At 42.4% G+C, this 26,709-nt stretch overlaps 3 protein-coding genes and 1 long non-coding RNA gene across 6 annotated transcripts; 2 read left to right on the forward strand and 2 right to left on the reverse strand.

Annotated features, from left to right (window-relative positions):
- Window positions 1–3: 3 nt before the first annotated feature.
- On the forward strand, window positions 4–8,965 carry LOC136433841 (acid phosphatase type 7-like). Its single transcript, XM_066426392.1, has 12 exons — window positions 4–288; window positions 1,687–1,878; window positions 2,765–2,950; window positions 3,600–3,625; window positions 3,894–3,991; window positions 4,378–4,440; window positions 5,409–5,523; window positions 6,013–6,126; window positions 7,148–7,202; window positions 7,713–7,780; window positions 8,019–8,090; window positions 8,665–8,965. The coding sequence occupies exons 1-12, from the start codon at window positions 144–146 to the stop codon at window positions 8,809–8,811; spliced, it is 1,281 nt and encodes a 426-aa protein (XP_066282489.1). The 5' UTR covers window positions 4–143; the 3' UTR covers window positions 8,812–8,965.
- A 1,010-nt stretch (window positions 8,966–9,975) lies between these two features.
- Window positions 9,976–10,318, reverse strand: LOC136433844 (uncharacterized). 2 transcript variants are annotated; one of them, XR_010755664.1, is made up of 3 exons: window positions 10,264–10,318; window positions 10,129–10,173; window positions 9,976–10,008 (listed from the first exon to the last, which is right to left on the reverse strand). It is a non-coding gene; the product is annotated as an uncharacterized lncRNA (long non-coding RNA). The 2 variants fall into 2 exon arrangements; XR_010755665.1 differs by lacking the exon at window positions 9,976–10,008 and adding an exon at window positions 10,028–10,083 and having other exon boundaries at window positions 10,144–10,203; window positions 10,264–10,310.
- Window positions 10,319–11,932: 1,614 nt separating this feature from the next.
- On the reverse strand, window positions 11,933–17,675 carry LOC136433846 (transmembrane protein 179B-like). Of its 2 annotated transcripts, none has more exons than XM_066426397.1 (6): window positions 17,434–17,675; window positions 16,408–16,691; window positions 15,969–16,084; window positions 15,262–15,387; window positions 14,660–14,744; window positions 11,933–14,145 (listed from the first exon to the last, which is right to left on the reverse strand). In XM_066426397.1, the coding sequence occupies exons 2-6, from the start codon at window positions 16,591–16,593 to the stop codon at window positions 13,957–13,959; spliced, it is 702 nt and encodes a 233-aa protein (XP_066282494.1). In that variant the 5' UTR covers window positions 16,594–16,691; window positions 17,434–17,675; the 3' UTR covers window positions 11,933–13,956. The 2 variants fall into 2 exon arrangements, with proteins under 2 accessions (XP_066282494.1, XP_066282495.1); XM_066426398.1 differs by having other exon boundaries at window positions 16,408–16,564; window positions 17,434–17,674.
- A 66-nt stretch (window positions 17,676–17,741) lies between these two features.
- LOC136433845 (acidic fibroblast growth factor intracellular-binding protein-like) lies at window positions 17,742–26,151 on the forward strand. The gene is made up of 10 exons (XM_066426396.1): window positions 17,742–18,023; window positions 18,498–18,696; window positions 19,495–19,621; window positions 20,076–20,176; window positions 20,679–20,812; window positions 21,345–21,453; window positions 21,834–21,903; window positions 22,195–22,281; window positions 23,324–23,424; window positions 24,265–26,151. Exons 1-10 carry the CDS (start codon window positions 17,942–17,944, stop codon window positions 24,344–24,346), a joined length of 1,092 nt encoding a protein of 363 aa, XP_066282493.1. The 5' UTR covers window positions 17,742–17,941; the 3' UTR covers window positions 24,347–26,151.
- Window positions 26,152–26,709: the final 558 nt, after the last annotated feature.

The raw sequence follows: 26,709 nt of genomic DNA on the forward strand, positions 1-26,709 counted from the left end.
TAACCTCGGGGAAGTATGGACCGCTTTTAGGTACAACGTACAAAGGACAAGGGCGGACGTTTGGACATGTCAACCATTTAAGCGCTCTGTATTAAAAGCGTAACAAGTTTGTGTACCGTTACAAGAAAGTAACACTACCTCGGATGATCGGCAGGATGCGGTCAGTCTTCTCAGGGCGGGCGGCAATCACGGCGGCGGTTTTTGTGGCCGTTGTGTCTGCAAGTCCCGTCAGTGTGGAACGGGACATCTACGGAGGATGGCCGCAACAGGTGCATCTGTCTTATGCAGGTTGGTGGGTCGGTCTTCAAATTATGCGCTTCTTGCAAACCAACAGCAACAGCCTCCACATACATTGTTTGTTCGCTAAGATGGGTTGGTGGAAAGAACAGTCCAGTCCAGACAGCGGGAAAACGCGATTCAGTCAGATTCAGGGGTGGAAGAATCTAGCCTGGAATCCATCCTATTTAGCTTCCGGCCAGGCAGCGGAGCTTGGGTAGCGGCCGGAAGCTAAATAGGATGGATTCCAGGCTAGGAAGAATCGGAGTTTTTTTTTTTTTTGCGTGTGGTCACGCTCGTACCCAGCGCCGCGAAGAAGCCATAGGTTTAGATCGTGGGCTCAACCAATACACAAAATAAAACTATATGGAATCCACGGCTGTCATTTTGTTTTGTTTTGTGTTTGTCTCAATTACCTTAGCAAATCGTAAGTTTTGTGACTCTTGTGTGCGTCTCTATACAACGTGTGACTGTACACTAGTTAGCTAGTATTTTCTACAGTTACCGAGGCGAAAACAAGACGAAAGTTTACTATTTCGGGGGTAAAATGTTGCCACAATGGTGATACGTTATATCAAAGGGAACTTTAAAATGTACCTAATTTGGTGGCGCTGCGAGGGTGTTAGATTACCCTTCTAGATTGCCGAGAGGGGAGTTATGTCACGGAAGGGAGTTTGCTACGGTAGCGAGTTTGGCCACATTCACGTCCCCAGGATACTACCGTCCTCCCAGCATGCTTCGCGCACCAAAAATACGCTCTCTGTCCCAGGGCTGTCTTTGCGAACAAACCGCTATAGTAGCCCTCATGCGGCCAAAAAGTGAATTGCATAAAAGACTCGCACTCGCATATTCAGTGGAACAAGTCAATTTATTACGACGCTGTGAAGGAGCGTGGCGTGTGGTTGTGCCCCTGACAGAAAGAGATCAAATTACCCCACATCATATTGAAATATCTAACAGTTTGCATGTCAGCATTTTTGCTTCCAGGACAGGGTCTGAGTTCAAACATATGATATTAAAAGTCTTCAGAAGTTCAGAGGATTTTATATGATGTTGGATGATGAACATTGTTGCAATGAAAGTCAAAGACTTATACAACCTTGTGAGCATAAACCCACAAGGACAGGCACACTGCAGTATCTGTGTAGAAGGCCGGGCTAGTCCACTGGTTGTGGGGCGCGTTCAACTTCCATTCTCACGATTGCTGAGTGCTGAGCTATTTGATGTACCATTTTTCAAGTCTTTGGTATGTCCCGTCCAGGTTGGAACCCCTACTAGTCAGTAAGCTTCCAAATGCAAAGTGAACATTATAATGGGCTCTTGACTTGCAGCCCCAAGGCCTTCCACCAGTGACTGTTCAGCATACTTAACTTCAGTTAAGGAAGTCAGCCTGTTTCCCCTGTGACCCAGGTTCGGCCAGTGAGATGATGGTGACCTGGAGCACCGCGAACAAGACGGACTCTGTCGTGGAGTACGGGGAGGGCGGGCTGGTGAAGACGGCGAAAGGGTCCAGCGTGGAGTTTGAGGACGGAGGAGACGAGCATCGCGTACAGTACATCCACAGGGTCAGGCTGACTGGTCTCACGCCTGGGCACACGTACAGTGAGTACATCACTATCTCAGATAACCTCTGTGTGAACAGATTGTATTATTATCTCCATGAAAAAATATAGTTTTGGGTGTGTCTGTGTGTCTGTTTGTGTTTCCATACTACTGTAGTCAGCATAACTCAAGAACCTCTTGATAGATTACGATGATATTTGGTATGTGGGCAGGTGTTGTGAATCCGAAGTTCAAGGTCGATTTTGGGCCCCCTGGTATGTGACCTTGTTTTGATATTGCAGTTACAGTAAAAACTGCCCAAGAAGACCACTCAGAGGATTGATAGAATCTGGTCTATGTGGACAGGTTGTCACTTTATTCTCAATGCTTTCGTCAATTCGAAAAGTCATCGTAAGGGACCACCAAAAAGACATATTGGCCTGGTGGACCTTAAGTTATGTAGAGGTGGTCACATGTAGTTGTACATGTTTCACTGTATAATGAAAATCATCATCTCTAACAATGATGATCACTTTGAAAAGATCTGAACTTTTGAATCTTCAACAGACCATTGAAAGCGATACTATTGTATTTAATCTAGTATCTAGTTTCAAAACTTAAATTTTTATGCCCTTTGATCCACTTCTTGAGTGTATTTTCTTCATCGCCTGTGGGCTATTACCTTTAGCAAACCTAACTAATCAAAATGATGATGATGTTGATGTTCGTCCATTGTTGTCAATGAAGACCTTGACTTCAGTCGCCCTTGTGGGTGCAGACGTGGCTGATCAGGCTAATTCTTGCCCGGAAACATCGGCCGCAGGTGCTGCACAGTAGGCTGGTTTGTGGCTGTGTAGGGTAAATCAAAATATACTTATGAAAATAACCTTAATATATATGAAAATAAAGAGATAATAACCGCAATATTCTGTACATGTATTGCCAGTGTACCACTGTGGCAGTATGGAGGGAGGCTGGAGTGACCTATACGTCTTCACTGCCATGAAGGATGGAACTGACTGGAGCCCTTCCTTCGCTGCCTTCGGAGACATGGGCAACGAGAATGCCCAGTCTCTGAGCCGACTGCAGGGGGAAACACAGAGGGGCATGTACGACTTCATCCTGCATGTGGGTGAGTTAGTGATGTCAGGGTTATCAGTGTATGGAGTGAGTTATCTTTCCTGAATACTGTAATTCACTTTATCTTCATGGTAGCAAAATTTCACGGCCTAAGGAGAATGGAGTCATTTTCACTGAGCTTTAACTTCATTGTGGCGGCAAGTGATTGACAGAACAGATGTGTGAAGAAATCATCAATAATAACAACAGGTTTTTTCATGGTGATGATAAGTTCACAGTACAGAGGTCACAGACTGTGAAAACCATGAACATAAAGTTACAGTGAAAGGAACAAGAATTACAGTACAGTAAATCTTGGAATATTTGCAGTGTTAATTTGTCGTGGCAACCTCAGTCCACTACCAAATCATAACACCGTGAATACTGTATGCATTTCCATTGTATTACTTGTACTACTTAACTGCAGAATTGTTTCAACCGCAAACTTAAGGCACTGGGAAAACTTTGTTTCCCCTCCTGCACAAGATTGGATCCCTACAAAAATAAATGAATTTACAGTTATAATTTAAGTTATCAGTGAGCAGAATTAACTTTGCAGGTTTTTTTTAGTCCAAATTCTCCCCAATATCGTGCGTTTAACCTTACATTGATGTTAGGTATTTGGGACATTTCCTTATTGTAACATCTCTGCTTTCTTTCAGGTGACTTTGCATATGACATGGACTCTGTAAGTAATCTTCCATAAGAATTGTTCTTCCATTGTTATGTTGACTTTCTGTGTTCCGAAGAAAAAAGAATGCTATATTCCTGCATTATTACTTGTACCTTAACAAATTGCTAATAAGGTTGTGTTGTCGGGTGCATGTGTGTGCATATGTGTGTGAGTAAAGAGGTAGCCGCAAAAACCATGAACATAAACCACCGCAAACTTAAATGCATTATTTAACAGTAACAAATTTGACAGGAGCTTTTGAACATTTTACTACATCTTTCAGGAGAACGCCCGTGTTGGTGATGCCTTCATGAACCAGATCCAGTCCATAGCTGCCTACGTGCCCTACATGACCTGTGTGGGGAACCATGAGAACGCATAGTGAGTCCTGTCTTATTTCTTCTGATGTGAACTCTCATTATTTGGCTAGGTACCCCAAGACTGTCACATAAAAGAAAACACTGAGTTTTGCTTATCATTTTGAACAAGGAAGATTTCTTCCTTCTTTTTTTTTTTTGGAGAAAGAGGCCAACAGTTTCTATGTATAAGAAAGAGCTGAAGAATCAATGTTGTTTGTTTACCCATTGATTTGGCCGACTGCTAGCTGCATTAGCCTGGAAATTAAGTCTTGTTGGTCTGCTTCCAACGATTGCCACCCAGCCAACACGGAAGCATTGAAAGTGTACTGAAGATCACAAGAATTCCAGGCTAAGCTGTATATCTGCCACTAGACTAATGTCTGTGTTGTTGTTGTTTTTCCCCTACAGTAACTTCTCCAACTATGTCAGCAGGTTCTCCATGCCTGGTGGGGTGCAGAGTCTGTTTTACAGGTAAGACCAGACCTGGCCTTGGTACTGAATTGGTCTCCATTTGCCTGTATACCAATAGCAAATTGAAAGGGGATACATAGAAATTACAAGGGTAGTGCAGAAGAGCAGGTTTACATCTCCCTTTTTCTGTCTTAACTCTTAGCTTGTTGGAAATTATTAAGACAGAATATGTGGTACAGACAGGACCAGATCTGGCCTTGGTACTGAATTCTTCAGTATGGATTGAGAGGGAGAGAACAGTAAACATGGGCAGTGCAGGGGAGCAGGGGTGGATGATAGAATTTCCTTTTTTTCTGTATTCTTGGAAATTGTAAGAACAGAATCTGTGTTACAGATAGGCCTGGACATGCCCTTGGTACTGGGTCCCTCTCCATTGGCCTGAATAGCAGCAGTAGCAGATTGTGAGGTGATACATGTTAGAGGACAGTGGACAGAGGAAGTGCAGGGGTGGCTCTCCTGTTTTTGTGTCATGTTAAAAGTTGTAAATGCAGAATCTGTGGTTCAGATAGCCTATCCTTGGTACTGAATTTTTTTCCATTTGCCTGAATAGCAGCAGTATAGCAGATAAAGTGGATAGGGGTACTGCAGGGAAGCATATAAATGAATCCCCTGTTTTTATCTGTCCTCTTGGAATTTCAAGTTGTAATGACAGAATCTGTGGTACGGGTGGGACCCGTCCTTGGTGCTGAATTACCATCCCCTCTCGCCAATGGTTAAAGCGGCAGATTTAGAGGGTGTTTGTGTGCTGAGGGTGCTGGGGAACGGGGAATAGAAAGAAGAGCAGTGGATATCAGACTTTCGGAGGTTGTTAAGACAGCTCTTAGAATCTTGGGCAATGAATGTGTGTGTGTATGTGCATGTATTTGATTCCATGTACATGTGTGTGGATGTGAGTGTATGTGCATGTATTAGAGTACATGTGTACACGCATATGTATATAACCTCGTGTTTTTTTTTTAAATTTCCAGCTTCAACGTTGGTCCTGCCCATATCATTGGTTTCTCCACGGAGGTGTACTTCTTCATCCAGTACGGGCTCAAGCAGATGACAGAGCAGTACAAGTGGCTGGAGCAGGACCTCAAGGTCTGTATTATATTAGTCTTAGTTATGTTTCATTGGTTTTGTGTCCAACTAGTCAAAGACTAATGTTTAGCACACTGAAGTAGCCGTTTGGCACCCCATTCTCTATTGGTTACAGAGGAAGAAGGCTAGTTGCTTAGATGCTAGCTGATTAGTTAAGAACTGCCAGCAATAGACCTAAGCATTACCTGACTTAAGCACTTAATCACTTACTAATACTTAACTATATTCAGGTGAATGGAAAATAGACAGAAAACTGTATAAGGTGAACCTTGATCTTGTTAAATCTGAGGTGTTCAGTGTTATCAGGCTTGCATGTATATAGAAATGGATGTGAATGCCACACAATGCTTAGACACTAGAGCAAGAAAGGGAGGAGACAACACGTATGATAACCTAGAGGATCAGTCCACAGTCACCATGTACAAATCCATAACATAATCATAATATATTCAGGATTATCAGGTTTGTTCTCTGCCGTTTCTGCTGCAGGAAGCCGCTAAGCCAGAGAACAGGAAGCAGCGGCCGTGGATCATCACCATGGGTCACCGCCCCATGTACTGTTCCAACAACGACCATGACGACTGCACCAGACACGAGAGCGTTGTAAGTCTTCTGTCAGTTACAGTCAAACCTGGCCATGATCAGTGGCCACACAGGACTTGACTTATAGAGTAGTCCATAGAGGGCTCACATTGTCTGGGACTAAATAGCAAATGATTTGTCAGACCATCAGGAAGTAGATGTTGCATAAGTATAGAATACATGGCCACAGTAGGCAGTTGGTCAGCCACTATAGACAGGATTGTTAATGCTTGGGGCAATGGCGAGACTTCCAATTGCCCCAAGCATTAACTTATCAAGAATTATGTCTATAATGGCTGTCTACTGTGGTCATTTTCTTCAAGTCCCTTGTATGGCCATCATCAATTCAAGAATAAGTTGACAACATGACCAGTTGGTCCTCATGCATGGGTTTCCAGGTCAACAGCACAGGATTCACTGTTTACACACTTGACCATTAACGAGTGACTCCATAATTTTCAGTACTAAACACTGCTAAAGGCCATTTTCTTTAATTCTGTACAATACAGTTGTAACATAGAAACATACAGGAGTGTTGATGTACTGCAGGAACAATGATGACTATGGGGATGGTATGGATACCAGAGTGAAGTAAGTCTGCCTTCCAAAATGCACTCAGTCTGGCAGATTAGCCAGTTTTAAACAGCAAGGGTACAACAAGGTACAAGAGGAGTGGGTTGGTTGGTTGGTTGGTTGGTTGGTTGGTTGGTTGGTTGGTTGGTTGGTTGGTTGGTTGGTTGGTTGGTTGGTTGGTTGGTTGGTTGGTTGGTTCTATTGCATGTGCATGTTAACAAATAGGTGTAAGGTCATAAATTAGCCTGGTATCCAAACCTTCTCAGAGAGGAGACTCGAGAGCTATGATAGGTTTGGATACTTGTGGGGCTAGTCATAAAAGGTATGTGCATGTTTTTGTACTACCGTATAATTTGTTTCACAAACTCAAGGTGATATGCAGGGGTGATACATGATGAGAATTATAAACAGCAATGTATTATGGAAACAATCTGTTAACTTCCAACTCTGTTTGTCTGTCTACATGTAGGTGCGTAAGGGACATATCGGCTACCCTGGGGTGGAGGACCTCTTCTACAAATATGGTAAGTCACCCGTTCTGTTCAAGCTTACTGACAGTCATTAACCTATTGAAAAAAAAAAGTGTTGCAAGTACTTTTGTGAAGGTTAGACATCCAGGTAGCAATATATAAGGAGAAATTCAAACTCTACAACTGGATAAAAATTCGGAGATTTATTTCCGGACGTTTCAAGTGACATCCATCACTCTTCTTCAGCGTCACTAAAGTGAACTAGCTTAACGAACCAGTACTTATATACAATAACTAGAAAAAACGGTTTTTACATGGCAAATCACACAGTCATGCATAAGCGACATTGTAATGTAAAATAAGTTAGGAAGGTTCCTATGGTAAGACAACACCATAGGAAAAGTTGATACATGATGAACATTCGTGTTTGCAAGTACTGTACAAAATACAAACTTTATTGCTGTGTAAGAAGAAACTGTGAATAGTGAGTGAACATCCATGATGAACATTTGTGTTTAAAATAGAATGAGTAAAGTTGAGCAGAGCTTCTCTTTGAGTCATCAGGTGTGGACCTGGAAATCTGGGCGCACGAGCACACGTACGAGAGACTGTGGCCTGTTTATGATTACAAGGTAAGATGATGTCATCCATGGCTCCTCTCTGTTACATTTGAGAATATTGTGATGTCTGAAACAACTCCATGAGAATGATAATTTTATAATCATGTGCCATGTCTTCATTAATTGAGTGAGTGATTGAGTGAGTGAGTTATCAAAACTATAGAAACAGAAGTTTCTCTGCCCTGATATTTTGCTCCCTTCAGTGTATGAGAAATGTTGACCATAACTGCTTGTTGTTTTTTGTATCCAGGTGTACAACGGCAGCCTGGCCACCCCCTACACCAACCCCAAGGCTCCTGTACACATCATCACTGGGTCTGCTGTACGTAAACAAGTGCTTACTTCACTCTCGTATTCAGCGACACCAATTTACTTTATTCTTGGCTTTGAAATAAAGTAGTGAACTGAAAGATCAAGAGGAAAACAGCATCTGGGGGGAAATTACAGTTTCAGGGAGTATATACGGTCATGTTCAGATTTTCCTCCGCTACTTTCAGATTTTCCCTTTTGCAAAATTTGTGCTTAGATTTGTCCAAGAACCTGGACTGAAGGTATATTGGTGTGGCCTAATCAGTATCTGTGCTGGTTTAATCAATATATTTGGCAACACCTGGAACCATCTGCCACACTCTGTAAAAACATCGATGTCAGTATTCAAAACCAGATGTAGAACTTGGCCTGAATTCTGACCTCACAATGGCAACCTACTAGAATGCACTGGTCTATAACCTTTCTATTACCGCGCCATTGACTTGGGCTACCCTGGTTCAACATGACAGAAATAAATAGAAAGCAGACCTTAAGTAGGGCGGATACCAGGCTATCACATATAGATGGAAACGTAGAAACATAACCTGGAAGCTGAAAGTAATTGGTATGTTTACATTTCTATACAGGGCTGCCGTGAGCGCCACGATGGTTGGGTCCCAAACCCTCCAGCCTGGAGCGCTCTCAGGAACTCCGACTACGGCTACACCAGGTTCAAGGTGCACAACTCAACACATCTGTACCTGGAGCAGGTGTCAGATGACAAGGTAGGTTAGAGATGCACAACTCCACACACCTGTACCTGGAGCAGGTGTAAGATGACAAGGTAGGTTACAGATGCACAACTCCACACACCTGTACCTGGAGCAGGTGTCAGATGACAAGGTAGGTTACAGATGCACAACTCCACACACCTGTACCTGGAGCAGGTGTGACAGATGACAAGGTAGGTTACTGGTGCACAAATCTGTATCTGTATCTATATAGCCAGTATAACCGCTGTTTAGTGTAACACATCGGCTTTGCAGGCATGCGACTCGGCACGTATAAACCTGGAACAAGTGTCAGATGACGTGACAAGGTAAGTTACAGGTGCACAATTCCACACACCTGTACCTGAAGCAGGTGTCAGATGACAAGGTAGGTTACAAGCACAACTCCAAACACCTATACCTGGAACAGATATCAGATGACAAGGTAGGTTACAGATGTGCTACTCAACACCTGGAATAGGTGTCGGATATTCATACCTGTACCTGTCCAAAGCCTACCAACAGAGTGTATTGGGAGCCTTTAACTTCCTTGAGTTACCTTGATTGCAAAAAAACAAACATAAAGTTCTTATCAAAAAGAGTTGACCTTGATATTGAACTGCAAACTCACCTTGGTGGAGGTATATGTAATTGCAGGAGAGACAAATGCTCGTGTAGCAATATTTTGACTCCCTGTGATTTTCATTTTGTTTTCTCATTCCAGGATGGAAAGGTAATTGACTCCATTTGGGTCATCAAGGACCAGCATGGACCCTACAGCCGCACCTGACAGGACAACACCTGTATCTGAAACACCTGACAGAACAACACCTGTAGCTGAAACACCTGACAGAACAACACCTGTAGCTGAAACACCTGACAGGACAACACCTGTAGCTGAAACACCTGACAGGACAACACCTGTAGCTGAAACACCTGACAGGACAACACCTGTAGCTGAAACACCTGACAGGACAACACCTGTAGCTGAAACACCTGACAGGACAACACCTGTAGCTGAAACACCTGACAGGACAACACATGTAGCTGAAACACCTGACAGGACAGCACCTGTAGCTGAAACACCTGACAAGACACCACCTGTATCTGAAACACCTGACAGGACAACACCTGTAGCTGAAACAACTGACAGGACAACACCTGTAGCTGAAACACCTGACAGGACAACACCTGTAGCTGAAACACCTGACAGGACAACACCTGTAGCTGAAACACCTGACAGGACAACACCTGTAGCTGAAACACCTGACAGGACAACACATGTAGCTGAAACACCTGACAGGACAGCACCTGTAGCTGAAACACCTGACAAGACACCACCTGTATCTGAAACACCTGACAGGACAACACCTGTAGCTGAAACACCTGACAGGACAACACATGTAGCTGAAACACCTGACAGGACAACACATGTAGCTGAAACACCTGACAAGACACCACCTATAGCTGAAACACCTGACAACCCTTGTGACACCTACAGCTTCAGTATACACACCTGCAAAGGGGGGGGAGATAGTCCACTGGCAAGGGAGCACTTGAAACTAAGTCGAAACAGTTTGGAATGAATCAGTCACAGTAGTTTCTGAATCTCAACAGAATATCACGCTAGAAGAGTTAGGCAGGACCTTTTGTCTTTTTAACTAACTGTATTTTTTAGAATGATCCTTACAGACAGAAAACAAGCCATGAATTAACCGATTTTATAAGAGTCTAATTGTAGAGATGTATGTGTTTTCTTCTAAATCTTTTAAGAGTTTTATTTCATAGCTTTTAAAGGCATTGCATGACTCGGAATATATTATCTGTCTACATCTTAATCATGAATACTGAAATATTATGTTTTTATCAGTGAAATATATTAGTTGTTGTGATCGACTGAATTTCCAATTTAGAATTACCATGCCTCAGATTTCTATCACGATGTGATGTGTCAAACCAAATACTATTGAATTAGGATTGGAGATAGAAATTATTCTTAGACTAATGTGTCAAATCTACAGTCACTATAAATGTGATGTTGTTCATTTTCTTCTCTGAAAACCCACCTCAGTCTGAAAATGTGCCAAAGGAAACATAACACATTGGTTGAAATTAAAGCCAGTGATAGTTGTTATTCAACTTGGTCTTGTCTTTATTGCAAAGATTTAAGTCAAAGTTAAGTTGATTTCATAAGACATCGGCTATTTTCAAAAACTCAGTCCTGCACTTGTCCTTTTTTCTTTTAAAGGGGTGTTTGTTTTTTCATAAAACGTGTCATGAATGTTTCAATGTTGGCCTTTCTTAGTCCAAAATGTAAGACATCAACACATATTGAGACATGTGATGAAGGTTACACACCTAGGTGCTAAGATTGGCAAGAAAACAGCTACTCAAGCAACTGAACAGATTTTGGAAGTGGTCAGAGGTTTCAGATAGCATCCACTACCTTTAGTTAGGGACTGGATGATGTTTGTAGATTGCCAGGTTCTTAAACCAAAAAATTATGAATTGATATGCAAATAAGGTGAAGACAGAGATTTAAGCTGGTCCAATAGGAAAGTAAAATAAGACTTAAGTCAAGACTAGTTCAAATATTGAGACAACACCAATACTGAACATGTCTTCTTCAGGTTACACCTGTTTATTGGCAGTTTGTTCAACTGTCTGCAGACTTTATGTTGGTGATACGATTTCATCAACATATTCCCTAGCCTGGTATCCACGTTATTCTGGTTCACTCCCCTGATCGCTTCCCTGCTTAATAGTCTGGCGCCCATTGTCATCTGAACTTTGTCCTTTAAGTCCTGCATTATATCTCAGGTATCAAAATTTGTTTCAGAAGCAGTATAACCGGAATCAAACTTGGGAAGACTTGTTCAAACCAGTTAGAATACCTCTTTGAATAATTTCATCAGGTTGGAGAATGACTGAATACCAATCATTGAAAGTTCTTTTATTCACAACCAAGTATTTACATGAGCCAACGTTTCGATGACTCTGTCATCTTTATCAGGGCGATACTAACTGGTTCACAGTGAACCAGTCAGTATTATGCCCTGATGAAGATCACCGACAGTCATCGAAAGTCAGCTGCCTTCATAATGAACTTCGCCGAGTCAGAAAACATTGGTTCTGTTAAAAGAACTTTAGCTTCAAATGACTGACAAAGTTATTAACTACATCTTTCAAATATTATTAGGTTGGTTCAATTATTGCTGTTTTCTCTCTTATCTTATATTTTGTTGAAATTCCACGACAACAGGACAAAAAGGACCCAATAAATCATATCACAGATGGCCATGGATGTGGCAGTACGTACTACATTTAGAACACTGACAACACAAATGAACTGTATAATAAACAACAATATTAACTGAAGAAACATACAGTTGAGTAAAAGTGATCGTCCATTGGGAATGTATAAAAGTCTGTCAACATTAACTCAGGTGAGACATACCAATATGTAAATAAATTACCACTATGTCGCTTTATCACCAACCTAATATGCAACAATCATCAACATTTTGCTTTCGAAACAGTTCAGTACAGCATATATACAAATTACACTTCTCCATCATACACAATCCGCTGTACAAATCTACATACATTATACAGCTGTACTTTTTTCTTCACTACTTACAAAATTCAAGTCTCATGACAACAACACAAAATTGTAGTCACATATACACATCAAATTCTCCTTGGTGTAGTGAATGACATCACCTGGCACACTATTTTTCTGTTACTTATAAATATATTTGGGATCTCAAAGGAATGTTAACAATAAAACCAACATGTTTTGGCGTTATTTACTTGGATTTGAATATTTTAAATTAAAACTTTTAAACAAGGTCAGCATGAAAACGGATGGCAAACTGGATTCTAAACATTATTCACTCCCTAAAACTGTGAAGACATAAAACTGACCGTCAGGCTCTGTTGTCATCGTTGCTCTTCAAGTTCATCACTAATTTCTTTCAATCTAAGGACCAATGAACAAACCTATGTAGAGGTAGTGGAACAGTAGGTACATTATCGATAGGTTTCTCCTGTCATCCCTTAAACTATTACCCGCATGTCTGACAGAAACACATCATCCTACAGCTGAGTCCAACCAAAAGCCTATTTTCCTGGTTAAATGGATTTTAACTACAGTCAAACCTGTACAAGTGAGCACCTCTTTCTTAGGACCACCTGGCCATTTTGGCCACATTTTGGTGGTCCCTTAGATAATTTTTCCCATTGATACAAGCATTAAAAAAAATGTCTCTAGTAGAGCCTGGAACTGAAACAGGATGACACTCAGACTGACTGCCTGTCCCCTACAAAATTAAACCACAGCAACAGTGGTCTTTATCTCTTTTTTCCTCAAATTCAAAACGTAATAGAGAAACGTAAAATAATGTAAGCACCATGATACTAAAACTGTTCAAATGGACCCATAGCAAAACAACAAAAGGAAATACGCTAACAGACAGCAGTTGGAACAAATTCAAATACATCTATATATTGCGTCCCTTTTGCAAGACGATATCTACAATCTGTAATAGTGGCCGTCATAAAATTGCGTTTAAAGAAAGATTTTTGAAACATACAATGACCACCTCTCATACCATCAGACGGTCTTCATTTTCTCCAGCTTGTTTCCTCATTGCAACATGTTGATCACAACTTCATGGTTTTTAAAAAAGTACTGTACATGAAGTCCTGACCTTCAGCTACAATGCCACAGCCTTTGACTGTTTGGTTTTGTCATCTTGTCACTCTTTGGGGTCTTGTAGGATCTCTAGTTTTTACTCTGTTGGATCCAGTAGGATGTGTAGTCTTTACAATGTAGGATTTTGTCTTTATTTTCTGAGATTCTTAGATCCAAAATCCTAACTCTGTGGAATCCTGTAGGGTCTGTAGTCTTCATGAGATCCTTTAGGATCTGTAGTCTTTACTCTTTGGGATCCTGTTATCAAAATCCTTACTCTGTGGGATCCTGGAGGATTTGTAGTTCTTTGTGGGATTTTGTGGGATCCAGCATCTTCATTTTGTGGGATCCTTAGACCCAAAAATCCTTACTCTGTGAAATCCTGTTGGATCTGCAGTCTTTTATTTAATACTAATAAGTGGGATCCTGAAAGATCCAGAGTTTATTTTGTGGGATCCTTAGATCCAGAGTCCTTACTCCATGGGATCCTGTACAATCTGCAGTCTGCGTCGCTCCCCCCAAATGAGCGGCCTTCTCTCGTCGCCGCCCTCGGACTCGGGCGGCGCGAGGTCGTACTCTCGTTTCCTGGAGACGACGAAACACTGGACGGTCACCATGGACGTGGTCAGCGCCCAGACCAGGAACAGCACCCAGCCAAAACTCTGCAGGGGAAAAATGCAGGGTTCTGATTACAAGATATGACATTTCTTACTTAAATCTGCATGCTACTTTGTCCTGAAATCCAGCCATACTAGCTTAACCGTGAATGCTTTCATCTGAGGTTGGAACATCACCGATCATGAGGCAAACACAGGATTCTGATTACAAGCTTTTGCTATCTGCATGTAACTTAGCCTGCATTCCAGCCGTATTAGGCTGGCTGCTCCATACAGACCAATTGAGCATGCTACGCTAACAATTAGTAACATGGCTGTATTTCAGGCTACGCATTGAGCTTGACTCTGCACTACCAGCAAAGACAAAGTTTTAAACAACACTTAACAGTAATTCTGAAATGATCCTTCTAAGGTTTTACATGCATAAATGAATATGTAGGTTCTTCTTCTTTCGGTACTGCTGAGCCCCTAGATCAAAGGGGTTACTAGCACTTCTATGTGACCTCTATTTATGTGACCTCTATTTTGAAACCAGACAGACAGTGAGATCCACACTAACCTGTGCCGCCTGCATGTTTCTGAAGAACACCAACATGACGGAGTGCCCGCTGGAAATGTCGTACTCAGACGCAGCCGCCTCACAGCTGTAGTGTTAGGAGAACACTGTGTTGTTAGTCTTGTAACACCAGGGAGAGCAGCAAAAGTACAGCTGGCACATCATCAGCCAAAGATAGTGTCAAGTAGAGTGACAAAATGCTTCACTATCCTGATTAATGACTAAGTTCAAATCCATTAAATATCAAATGATAGACTGTTCATTGTACTTGTCAAAAAGAGCTAGGGGAGTTCAGTACAATGAACCTGTTGATACTGTACATGGCATCTGTCTTCTCTGTCATGACCAGTAGAAGATTAGCTCTTTGGTGAGCAAAACTGGTTTGAGATCATTTTCACCTATATGCTGCCTCACCTGACAGAACACCTGTATGTTGCCTCATGCACCTGTCTACAGAACACCTGTATGTTGCCTCATGCACCTGTCTACAGAACACCTGTACATTGCCTCACCTGTCTACAGAACACCTGTATGTTACCTCACCTGTCTACAGAACACCTGGATGCTGCCTCACCTGTCTACAGAACACCTGGATGCTGCCTCACCTGTCTGTGCTCCCTCCCTCCAGCAGGTGTTTGCACCAGTCCTGGTAGCCGGTTGTCAAGGTAACGGCTGCCACCAGGCTGGCCAGGCAGCCCAGCAGGCACACCACCATCTGGGCAGACTGCCACCTGTCAATCAAAACCAACCACCTGTCAATCATAATCAACCAACTGTCAATCATAAACAGCCACCTATCAATCAAAATCAACCGCATGTCAATCATAATCAAAACACATGTCAATCACAATCAACCAAATGTCAATCAAAATCAACCACCTGTCAGTAATACAAAACCACCTGTCAATCAAAATCAACCACCTGTCAATCACACTGAGCCACCTGTCAATCATGGTCCACCACCTATCAACCATATTGAACCACCTGTCAATCATAACCAAACAGATATCAACAACACAGAACATCTGTCAGTCATACAAGACAGCTGTCAATTAGAAAGAAAGCACATGTCAATCATACAGGGACACCTGTTAATCATGGAAACTCCCTGTCAATCCTAGAATGAACTTGTCAATGTTATAGATTTATAAGCGTCATCTAGACTCAGATTGTGTAGTGTGAGTATAAGATGTTCTATAGCGTGCGCGTGTATAAGATGTTCGAAAGATATTCTATAGCGTGTATAAGATGTTCTATAGATGTTCTATAGCAGGTATACGATGTTCTACAGAATAACTTTAACTGTTATTACCAGACTTCGTAGTGGACGGAGGCGATGCAGCTGACCAGCATGAGGAGAAGGGCTGCAGCAGAGGTGACCAGTGCCTGGTACAGGCAGTAACTACACACAGTGTCACTGCCGTATACCTGTATAATACAACAATACACAGGTAAACACACAGTCACTGCCGTATACCTGTAGAATACAACAATACACAGGTAAACACACACTGTCACTGCCGTATACCTGTATAATACAACAATACACAGGTAAACACACACTGTCACTGCCGTATACCTGTAGAACACAATAATACACAGGTAAACACACACTGTCACTGCCGTATACCTGTAGAACACAATAATACACAGGTAAACACACACTGTCACTGCCGTACACCTGAACACAACAACACACAGGTATTAAAACAGGCCTGGTAGCTACACACACTAGGTTTGAGGTCACTGACCTGAGACTGGGAGTCTAAGTTGAAGTTACCGAACAGCAGACATCTCTGTCCAGCGTCGTTCCTACTGATGGTGAGGATACAGGCCACGATGATGCCGCACACCACACACAGGGCCTGCACCACTCCCAGCACCTTAGCAAAGTGGGGACATGCCATCCTGTGGGAGGGGGGAGCAGGGTTAGACATGGTGTAATAGTGAGGATACAGGCCACGATGATATGCCGCACACCACACACAGGGCCTGCACCACTCCCAGAACCTTAGCAAAGTGGGGACATGCCATCCTGGGGCTGACCATGGGGGAACAGAGTCAAAAAGCTTGTTTACAGGGAATAATAGCACTTTTCATGTTATTTGAAGATCACCCAGGTATGGGGTCATAGAACTCGTCCATAGTTGACATAAGTTCAGATGCTCTCAACCAATGTATATGATGACGTGTACAGCTAACATGATTTGCACTGGCTGTCCTCATTCTCATTTCTATGGGACATTTAACTATTAATAAGTATTCTTAATCTTAATCATACTGGACAAAACCCCAGTGGGGCATCTCGTCCAGGGAGGGTTGGTGCACAGCTAAGCGGGCCGGTGGTGGTGCATAAAAAAGAAACGAATCAAAAATTGCAAAGTGTTTGTGCGAAATCAACCAGAACAGTGCTAAAACAATAATGTAAAAGTAAAAGTATTGCAGATATTTCGATGATGATAATGATGAAAACAAGAGTATAAGACGTTCACTGTGGTAAATACAGGAAGTTGTTACAATGCACCCGAAAACCCCACAGTTGTGTAGTTACAGGTCATTGACCCCATCATCAGCTGTTTTATAACCGAAAACAAACATGCCCAGAAATTATTTCATAGTCGAACTTTGATAACTGGTTATTCCTACATTTTGTTTGAACCACACAGCAAAAATATCATCATTAAACGTGATGCATACGACTTGGCAGTCAAAAAACTTATCATTGCTTTGTTGACGTTTACGTTATTTAATAAACGTAATGTAGCTAGAGAACTTGCCTGCAAAAATCTTACGTCATCAGCAACTCAGTGTCATGAAGTGCACCGAGGATTTTGACCCTGCCTTGCTCTGATCTGTGAGTCGATGTTTTGACACCTGGGACGCCATCTACCCACCAAGTTTACCTTGACCGTGGGCTATACGTTTTTGAAAGACATGACACATTTTGCGTGAAACATTTGGCACGACATGCAGGGCAAATCGCACCATAGCTTCGGTCCACCGGCTGTGTTTTGCTCTGGAGATCACTTCCGGGTCTTCGGGTCAGAATGCTCGATGGATCAAAAGAGACGTCTAGCGGCGCTATGCATCATGACAAGGGGAACAAGCTGCCCTGCGCTTTCGGTCTTAATCGCTACGTGACGCTTTTGATCCATCAACCTTTAACCTTCAAAACCACAGCCATCGTGGCGGAGCTCGGAGTATACGTTATCGCGTTATGATGTCGTCTAAAAAATGGACGAATTTATGACATTCGACTTGTTGTGATTCGCTGACCTTCAAGCAATGACATCAGTGAGCGTTTTCGTGACCAACAATACTTACATTGACTTTGACGTCTTCGGTCATTGGCTGAACGGGCTAACAGGTGAGAAAACAATCATAAAAGGGGGAGGGGCGTCCCGCTATCTTGAAACGCACTCATGGCACTTATTAGACATTACTAGATAAAACCTCCTTGATTGCACTGGTGAGCAATGGTTTTCTTTCATGTTATCGGCGTTAGCTTTCTGATTTCAAAAGTTCTGTGTGGATTTTCATAATATTTTGTTCAGCAGCTGTTTTATATATGTGGCTGAGGTTTCATGCCCTTGGATGATCAGGCATTTAGATATTCATCAATCTCATATATGAATCATGGGGGGCACAGATAATGTGAACCGATCATAACGACGTTATCTGTACACCATTATGGCATTGTAAAATATTCAACGTTACAGAATACATTCATAGATTGTGACTGCTGCTGTTTTAGCAAAATCAGCATTCAGATATGCAATAATTCATGTTATATGTCTGCTATGTGAGTTGAATAAAGATTTGATAAATCCCTTCCCCCCAGTCCATGAAGCAGTGCAGGCGCGGTTCCAGAGCGGGATCCTGCAGACGACAGGCGCCTCGCCGGACGTGCTCCAGAGCGACACGCTCGACAACTACCGCACCTTCTCGCTGCTGGAGCGCTTCCTGCAGGCCCCGCCCAAACTCGCCACGCAGGTCCTGCTGCAGATCCCCGCAGCCGTGCAGAGGAAGCTCATAGAGAAGTAAGGGACTTCATGTACAATCATGTACACACACATACAGACACACCTTAATACCTGTAGTCGTGCAGAGGACCCTTATAGACTATGATAGAGAAGTAAGGGTCACGTACACATGCATGGACAGGCACACAGCCATGAGTAGTGTCACACATGCACAAACACAGACACACCTTAATACCTGCAACCGTGCAGAGGAAGCTGATAGAGAAGTAAGCAGTGGAAACGTACCAGCAATTTGAATGCGCATATACATTGTCACACAGATAAACATATACACAAACACCGTAGTAAGTTACACCCCTTTTAAGGTATTAAAATACCTGTAGCCATGCAGAGATGCTAACAGAGAAGTAAGGTGCGCAAACGTACAAACACTGACACTGACACGGACACATACACAGTGTCATATAGATACACAGGAACACACACATACCTTGATACCTGCAGCTGTGCACAAAGGACACTGATAGAGAAGTAAGGTGTGCAAATGTACACACGCACCTGCACACACACACACACACACACAGACACACACACACAGACACACACACACACGAACACATACACAAACACATGCACATTCACATACACATACACATACACATACACATACACATACACATACACAATTGGTACCTATGTAACAAAACAGAGGATGCTTAATAAGAAATAAAAAGGTAAACTAACTTAGGCCTTTATGAGGAAAGACTAAATTCTCTTTAGTCTGCATATATATATAAGTATCAGAATCAGACTGTGACATGTTTGTCAAACTTTGGTCGGAATGTGTACTTGTAGGTACTATGACTTCGACAGCGAGGTGATCCGTGAAATCCTCGGCAAGAAGCTGACCAATCGGCACAGGAAGGACGTCGATGACGTCAGCGAGAGAACCAACATCCGGCTGCGCAGCTGCAGGAGACAGGTAGGGGGCGCTGTTTTGTCATCAGAGAAAAACTCACTCACTCACTATCCAGTTTATCATCTATTGTACCCTGTCTCACAAGGGTGAGACGCACTTGCACATAGATAGATGTCGTGGCAAATCCGATAAAGAAGTTTCCAAAGAAGGAGTGATGAGTGATCAGATCTCAATCTCCAAGCAGAGGTGTGGCTTCAGCATGTTTTGCGCATCTTTTTCTGCATTTTGTACATTTGTATCATTTGTAGGCAATTTTATGGCTAGATTTATAACAAAAATAGCCACATACTGTAGTGGCTGTAAAAATAGAGATGGACACTCACTATACACCAAAATGCACCACTTACGAAAGGTCACAAAAAGCTGCTTGGAGATCAGCAAAGAAAAGGTTCAAAAGGTCCTCATGATTGTAAAGAGGGCCCTTCTGACCAAACTATTTCTTCTGCGGTTCTTACAGTATGACAACTGCAAGAACATCTTCAAGACGGTGGAAGACATGGAGGGTTCCCTGGTCAACAACATCAGCGTCCACTTCCTGCTGCCGGAGAAGCTGGCAAAGTCAGTAACATTTTCAACACTAGTTTCTTTTAGACATAAAAATGTATCTATTGAGTACAATACGTAGTCATAAAAAAATTAAATGCAATAAGGTATAAAGTTATAAGACCTCATCACCAATTTAATTTGTTGCTTTGTTCTCGGATAAAATTTTGCTGAGCTGGTCCAAAGGAGGCAGGTGTTCGATCACGATCTGACTGATTTACGACAGATGAGTTCAAAATAAGCCATTTTCTTTGTATTTTATGCAAGTGAGGAAGGGGAATAGTCATCGACATAGTATGGTAAAATGCAGAAACGTTAGGCTCCATGACACCAGTCAGGGTTTGGGGAATGTCGTTCGAACATAATTGCATTCTTAACGGACGTGCACGTTGACATAGACAGTTTGTGTATAAAATCATCCCTATGACAAAATCAGTTTGACTGTCATTCAAATTGGTCTATTGATTCCAGTCTAATGTTGATGTGTCATAAACTGATTTCTCCGTTGTCACCACAGGAAGTACGCAGCCATCGTATTCTTCAGTAACAACCGTTTTGAGACGGGGAAGAAGAAGCTGCAGTATCTGTCGTTCGACGACTTTGCCTACTGCGCCGACCTCATGATCCACAACTGGACCTTTGGAGCAGCAGGCAAGTCCAAACTCCACTCTCTTAAGAGTTGAAATTTGAAATCAGTGTCAATCTTCTAAAGGGAAATATTTCAATGGATATGTGAAATATCACAGCCAGAAGAGATTCTTCGATAGTCATTGATTTAAGCCTGTCACACATAGCTGATCATGGCCTCCCGACCTCTCCCAACCTTCTCCAGACTGTGGTTGGGAGCTAGTTGGGAGCAAGATCATCTTTGGTCGGGAGTTGATCAGCAAGGTTGCTTACTTGTAATTTCTTTTAAAAGTCATCTGCACCAGCTGTCTATGAATTTCCGTCTTAAGTAGTTGGTAAAGTAACATTCTGCTTGGATGTGATCAGAGGAGCGAACTGGAGCTAGAATAGGATGGATTCCAGGCTACTCTCAACCCACTGCCAATCTTGGTTGGGAAGTGATAGGGTGTTAAGTTGTGGGAAAGTCCTAAATGTGTGACAGGGGTCTTCCCCTCATGGTGAAACTACACTTAGTTTGGGGTTTATTTCCTAACTTCTGTTGTTTGTCTCCCACCAGACTCCCAGGCAGACGACATGGATGTGGAGATGGACCGAGTCTTCCTGCAGGAGCTCAGGGATCTTAAGGTGCTCACAGGAGACAAGGACGTCTACGAGAAGCACAGAGGGTAAGACAGTAGCTTCTACTTTCTTCTATAGAACTCGTTGCCCCCAAGCACAGTAGGGCATCCTCACTAGTTAGCGGTAGCTTTAAACAAAGCTAAAAGGTTTGGTTGGAAAACCTACTATGCCATGCTAAATATACCCCAAAGTCAAGTTCTAACCTGTATTACACCAATTTTTCATGATTCGCAACTCCTGTAATCGTTTGAAAATCGCTCCTTTGTCAAAATAGTCATAATGGTTATAACTTATACATGTGAATATCATGTGAATATCAGGAAAGACTGTTGAGAAGTGCTGAGGATATGTTGAATGATAGTCAGCATGGTGATCATCCTGTGAAGTTCCCTGTAACATGACATGTCTATTCATCTCCCCTCCCCAGCTTGGTGTGTTCCGCTCTGAGAGGCAAGATCCCAGACCCCACGTACGCTGACATTGAGAGCAACTTCAAGGTCAGACATCTTTTTTGTGTGTACTGATTTTCAAGGTCATAAGTCTGTATTTTTTTGTGAGAACAAATTATGGTTGGTTACTTTACTTGTACTTTGTTGTGTGTAAAGATTTTAGACCGTAAGTTTAGGGCTCGTCGAAGTACTGTATGATATTAATTTTCGTTTTTCTAGGTAGGATTTTATTTCTCGATTGAACTGGAAAGAACATTTTCAGTTCACTATGGCACATACTAACTTACAATATACTGAATTTCCTCAATTTTAGCTGTGTTTTTTTTCTCCCTCCAACAGAACCTGTCGCGATGCATCGTGAGCGTGGCCTCCGGTCTGATCCACAGCAAGGAGCTGAAGGACTTCTTTGTGGACCTGGTGGAGAAGGTGCGCTCACAATTAGCCCCCATTAACATTAATCCGCCGGGTTACATAAATCCGACATTTTGAAAAACAATGTGGTTGAGAGATCTCTAGTGCAGCACTCCCAGGTATGCACAGTTTAGATATACAGGACTGTATTAAACTGGATGATGTTGTGTTGGAGATCTGTTTGGACGTACCTTTTTAGGGTGGCGTAATTATGTACCCAGGTGGAATTATGTTAGTAGATGTTAACACTGGTCGGTTTCAATTTGAAAAAAACTCTAAGTCTAACAAAGTCAAGTATCTCTATGACTGTACTGTACATAATGGGTTACAATTAGAAAAGCCACACTCACAACACACATTTTAAAGACGTCACCACATGTACCAAAAAGAGTAGGGGTACACCCTTGTGTTTGACTGCTCAAACTTGAGTCATTTCCAAACACAGTTCAGTTTGTACCTACTAACTTCAAGTACAGACCTGATGTCGTATACGTTATGCTGTGCATGGCTGACCATGCTGGACAATCTGGACCACGATTGTAGAGTGGTGTATTTTGCTGATGGGCATTTACATTAGCCTCCATAGCAGGCTCTATGGGCCTTTTTTTGCAGCTTATAATACATTCGAAAATAATTTCATCAGGTTGGTAGAATATAGGATATAGGAGATTCTTTATACACAACCAAGTATTGATCTCACCTGCTAACGTTTCGATGTCTAACCTGCTAACGTTTCGGTGAGAAGCAGTACTCCAGTCAGAAGCTCTGAAGAAGGTGTCTGATAGACATCGAAACATTAGCAGGGGAGATAAATAGTTGATTGTGTATAAAGAATCTCCTATATGCTTATAATACACTTTTTGCTGATAACTTTTTGTACTGGCCATGGGTCATTTGTGCAGCCCAGTACAAAAAGAAGTTTGTGGATCAGCAAAAGATGTATTATGAGCCAAAAAAGACCCACAGAGCCTGCTATGGAGGCTACAGCTACACCTGCTCTACAATACAAATACACATTATGATACACAAACACAGAGTAATGTTTGTGTCTGTACAGTTCATCGAGCCCTGTAAAAACGCCAGGTGGAGTAAGAGGGACGTCGAGGCGTTCCTGAAGGCGTACGAGGCGGCAATCCAGCAGATCCCGCAGCTAAAACGGTGGGTATTAGTCACATGACTCTGTTCTAGTCTGTGTTGCTGTCAAGGACTGATTAGACCTCCTACGCTAGATCCGGCGTCACAACTCATGCGAGCGTCGGCCAAATTTGTAGATCGCCCAAAGCTCGCCAAATTGAAAAATTGCCCAAGTGTCAGCCGTATCTTCCAATGAAAATCTTGGATGATGTCCGAGGAACACTAAAAGCTAAAAATCCCCCATGAGATGGTACCATCTCTTGGACATGGACAAAGTCAGAATCCACTGACGTAATGGTAGTAAAAGGCCAATATTTGGATCAACTTTGATTTCTAAAAATCGTCCGAAGCCCGCGTAATCGACAGGACATCAGCCGAAAATATCCCAGTTTGGAGCTCGCCCACACGTCGGCCGAGCTGAATTCTTGATTTGTGACGGGGGCTTAAGAGCTTGTAGTTGTTCAACTCTAAGCCAAATTGAGACAGATTTAGAAATGAAAAGTACCCATTACATAAATGCATTATGAAAATCAACAGGAGCTCAGTGATTCTTTATCATTATGAAAATCAGTCCAATAGGAGCTCAGGATAGCCTCCACCAGGCACTCTTACGGGCGTATGAATCGTAGAATTCGGCAGAAAAAGGAATAATTAGCCAGTAGAGTCAGTCCACAGTGAAGATCACATTTCACCCTGGCATAGTTAGTCTGGTAGAGACTAGCTCAGGATGCTCTGTCGGTATTGCAGCAGGTAAAGATGATTTATCATTACATTAGTTGCCCTCATGAATCAACTTAAAAGTGCTCCTTTTTAGCAGATGTGCACGAAGTTGAAGTTTTCTGATTATGTTCCATTATGCTCCAGGTTCCAACCGCACTTGCTAATTGTGTGGACCCGTTACATGACCACGCTCAAGAAATGCATTCTGCAGCTGTATCATAGCTGACACCTGGAACTAAAGCTGTGACATAGGGGACATTCAGAATAGCAGCTGTTATATAGCTGAAACCTGGGACTGCAGATGTAATATAGCTGAACTTGGAACAGCAGTTGTAACATAGGGGACATTTGGAACTACAGTTGTATTGTAGTTGTATTATAGATCAAGCCTGGAACAGCAGTGGTAATACAGCTGACCCTGGAACAGCAGTGGTAATACAGCTGACCCTGGAACAGCAGTTGTAATACAGCTGACCCTGTAACAGCAGTTGTAATACAGCTGACCCTGGAACAGCAGTTGTAACATAGCTGAACCTGGAACAGCAGTTGTAATACAGCTGAACCTGGAACAGCAGTTGTAATACAGCTGAACCTGGAACAGCAGTTGTAACACAGCTGAACCTGGAAAATCAGTTGTAATACAGCTGACCCTGGAACAGCAGTTGTAATACAGCTGACACCTGGAACAGCAGTTGTAATACAGCTGACACCTGGAATAGCAGTTGTAATACAGCTGAACCTGTAACAGCAGTTGTAATATAGCTGAACCTGGAACAGCAATTGTAATACAGCTGAACCTGTAACAGCAGTTGTAATGTATAGGACATTCGGAACAGCAGCTATGGCACAGCTGACACCTGAACCTGCAGCTAAGACCAAGGATAGAAGTTGTGTCACAGCAGACACTTGGAAGTAAAGCTGTAATATAGGGAACATCTGGAACGGTCTTAATTTAACCGACACCTGGAACTGCAACTGTGATGTTCAGGACATTTGGAATAGCAGCTATGCCACAGCTGACACCTGGATCAGCTGCGTTACCACACCTGATAACTCAAACTGCAGCTATATCACAACAGCTGTGATACTGTTGGCACCTGAGATAGCAGCTGTGATGTAGGAAACACTGCAGTTACGCCACAACTGACACCAGGAACAGCACCTATCACATTGCTGTTTCACAGCTGACATCATGAACAGCAGGCCATATGGCAGCTGACACCTGGGATAGCAGCTGTACTACAGCTAACACATCAATATAGCAGATGTGTTACAGCTATGCTAGCACCTGATACAACAGCTGTAATATAGCTGTGCCACAAGGAAAAGCAGCTATACCACAGCTAAAGCCTGGAAGTCAGCAACTGTGATATGGCTGGCAACTGGAAAAGTAGTTGTAGTATAGCTGGCACCAAGAACAACAGCTGTATCATATAGCTGAAACATGGAACTGCAGCTATGATGTAACTGGCACCTGGAACAGCAGCTGTATTACAGCTATACTTGGAACAGCAGTTGTATTACAGCTGACACCTACAATAGCAGCTGTGATATAGCTGCCAACTGGGAAAGTAGCTGTTGTATAGCTGGCACCTGGAACAACAGCTGTATCATATATCTGGCACCAGCAACAACAGCTGTACTGCAGCTGGCACTTGTATCACAGCTTGCACCTGGATCAGGAATGCCACATTGGAGAGGTGCCACCTGTCTCTGTGTCACTGCTAGACATTTATCAAATACTGTATCATCTATTCCAGTATAATGTTACTTGAAGCTGGACAGCATGTAAACAAGTGTGAACTATAGCCTTTTTCTGCTCGTATCTGTACTGTATTATTGTTCCTTGTGTGAATAACACATTGTACATAATGTGAATAGTAGAGATACACCTATGATTAACATATGGGATGAACATTCCATTTACAGTTCTTGTTGACAGAACTGATGAAGAGGGTAATAAACTCACCACAATATGGCTGATATAGAGTGAAGATCAATGTGTACCTGAATAAACTGTTACAAGAACAATTCTGAGAAGTATCTGTTTAGCCAGTATAACCGCCCTTTGTTTTTGGCCTAACACACCAGCTTCGCAGGCATGCAGTGCGTCAGTAGCTGGCTATATTACACTGAACGGCCCGAACTAAGTTTCTATCTAAAACACTTCAATACATGTTTCAGATAGATACTTAGTTTGCTGCACGTTTCCCAGTTGCAGCCTATTAGAAGTGCTAAAGTGCATTGCTTTATGCTTGCTAGTATTTAGTCGCATCTGTTGTAAGTTTACACGCATGACATTCCATTCTGACTACCATACATGCGAATGTACAGTCGAGGAAAGGACTAGAGTTGTCAGGGTACAGCGGTTGATAGACACATATATCCTTAACCTACACATTACATACGAAAGGTGATATATCAGCATTTTATCTTCAAGTTGTTGTTTTGTGTCAGCCCACTGTCATAATCATTAACCATTGATTTGTTTAATTGTTTCCGTCGACTAGTGGGTAATGAATTGGAGTGTGTTGACCTTGAGTTTAGTTAGTGTAATGGTGTGCTGGAGAATTTAAGATAAAGTTAACC

The sequence above is a fragment of the Branchiostoma lanceolatum genome, chromosome 4, assembly GCF_035083965.1.
Source record: "Branchiostoma lanceolatum isolate klBraLanc5 chromosome 4, klBraLanc5.hap2, whole genome shotgun sequence".
NCBI lineage: Eukaryota > Metazoa > Chordata > Leptocardii > Amphioxiformes > Branchiostomatidae > Branchiostoma > Branchiostoma lanceolatum.

Coding starts and splice junctions, on each gene's coding strand:
- LOC136433841 (XM_066426392.1), top strand. CDS start 144: ATGATCGGCAGGATGCGGTCAGTCTTCTCAGGGCGGGCGGCAATCACG. Junction 2,951..3,599: donor CGACTTCATCCTGCATGTGG/GTGAGTTAGTGA, acceptor GCTTTCTTTCAG/GTGACTTTGCATATGACATG. Junction 3,626..3,893: donor TTGCATATGACATGGACTCT/GTAAGTAATCTT, acceptor TACATCTTTCAG/GAGAACGCCCGTGTTGGTGA.
- LOC136433846 (XM_066426397.1), bottom strand. CDS start 16,593: ATGTCTAACCCTGCTCCCCCCTCCCACAGGATGGCATGTCCCCACTTT. Junction 15,388..15,968: donor TCCGTCCACTACGAAGTCTG/GTAATAACAGTT, acceptor TTTGATTGACAG/GTGGCAGTCTGCCCAGATGG. Junction 14,745..15,261: donor GAGGGAGGGAGCACAGACAG/GTGAGGCAGCAT, acceptor CTAACACTACAG/CTGTGAGGCGGCTGCGTCTG.
- LOC136433845 (XM_066426396.1), top strand. CDS start 17,942: ATGACATCAGTGAGCGTTTTCGTGACCAACAATACTTACATTGACTTT. Junction 18,697..19,494: donor CAGAGGAAGCTCATAGAGAA/GTAAGGGACTTC, acceptor GTGTACTTGTAG/GTACTATGACTTCGACAGCG. Junction 19,622..20,075: donor TGCGCAGCTGCAGGAGACAG/GTAGGGGGCGCT, acceptor CGGTTCTTACAG/TATGACAACTGCAAGAACAT.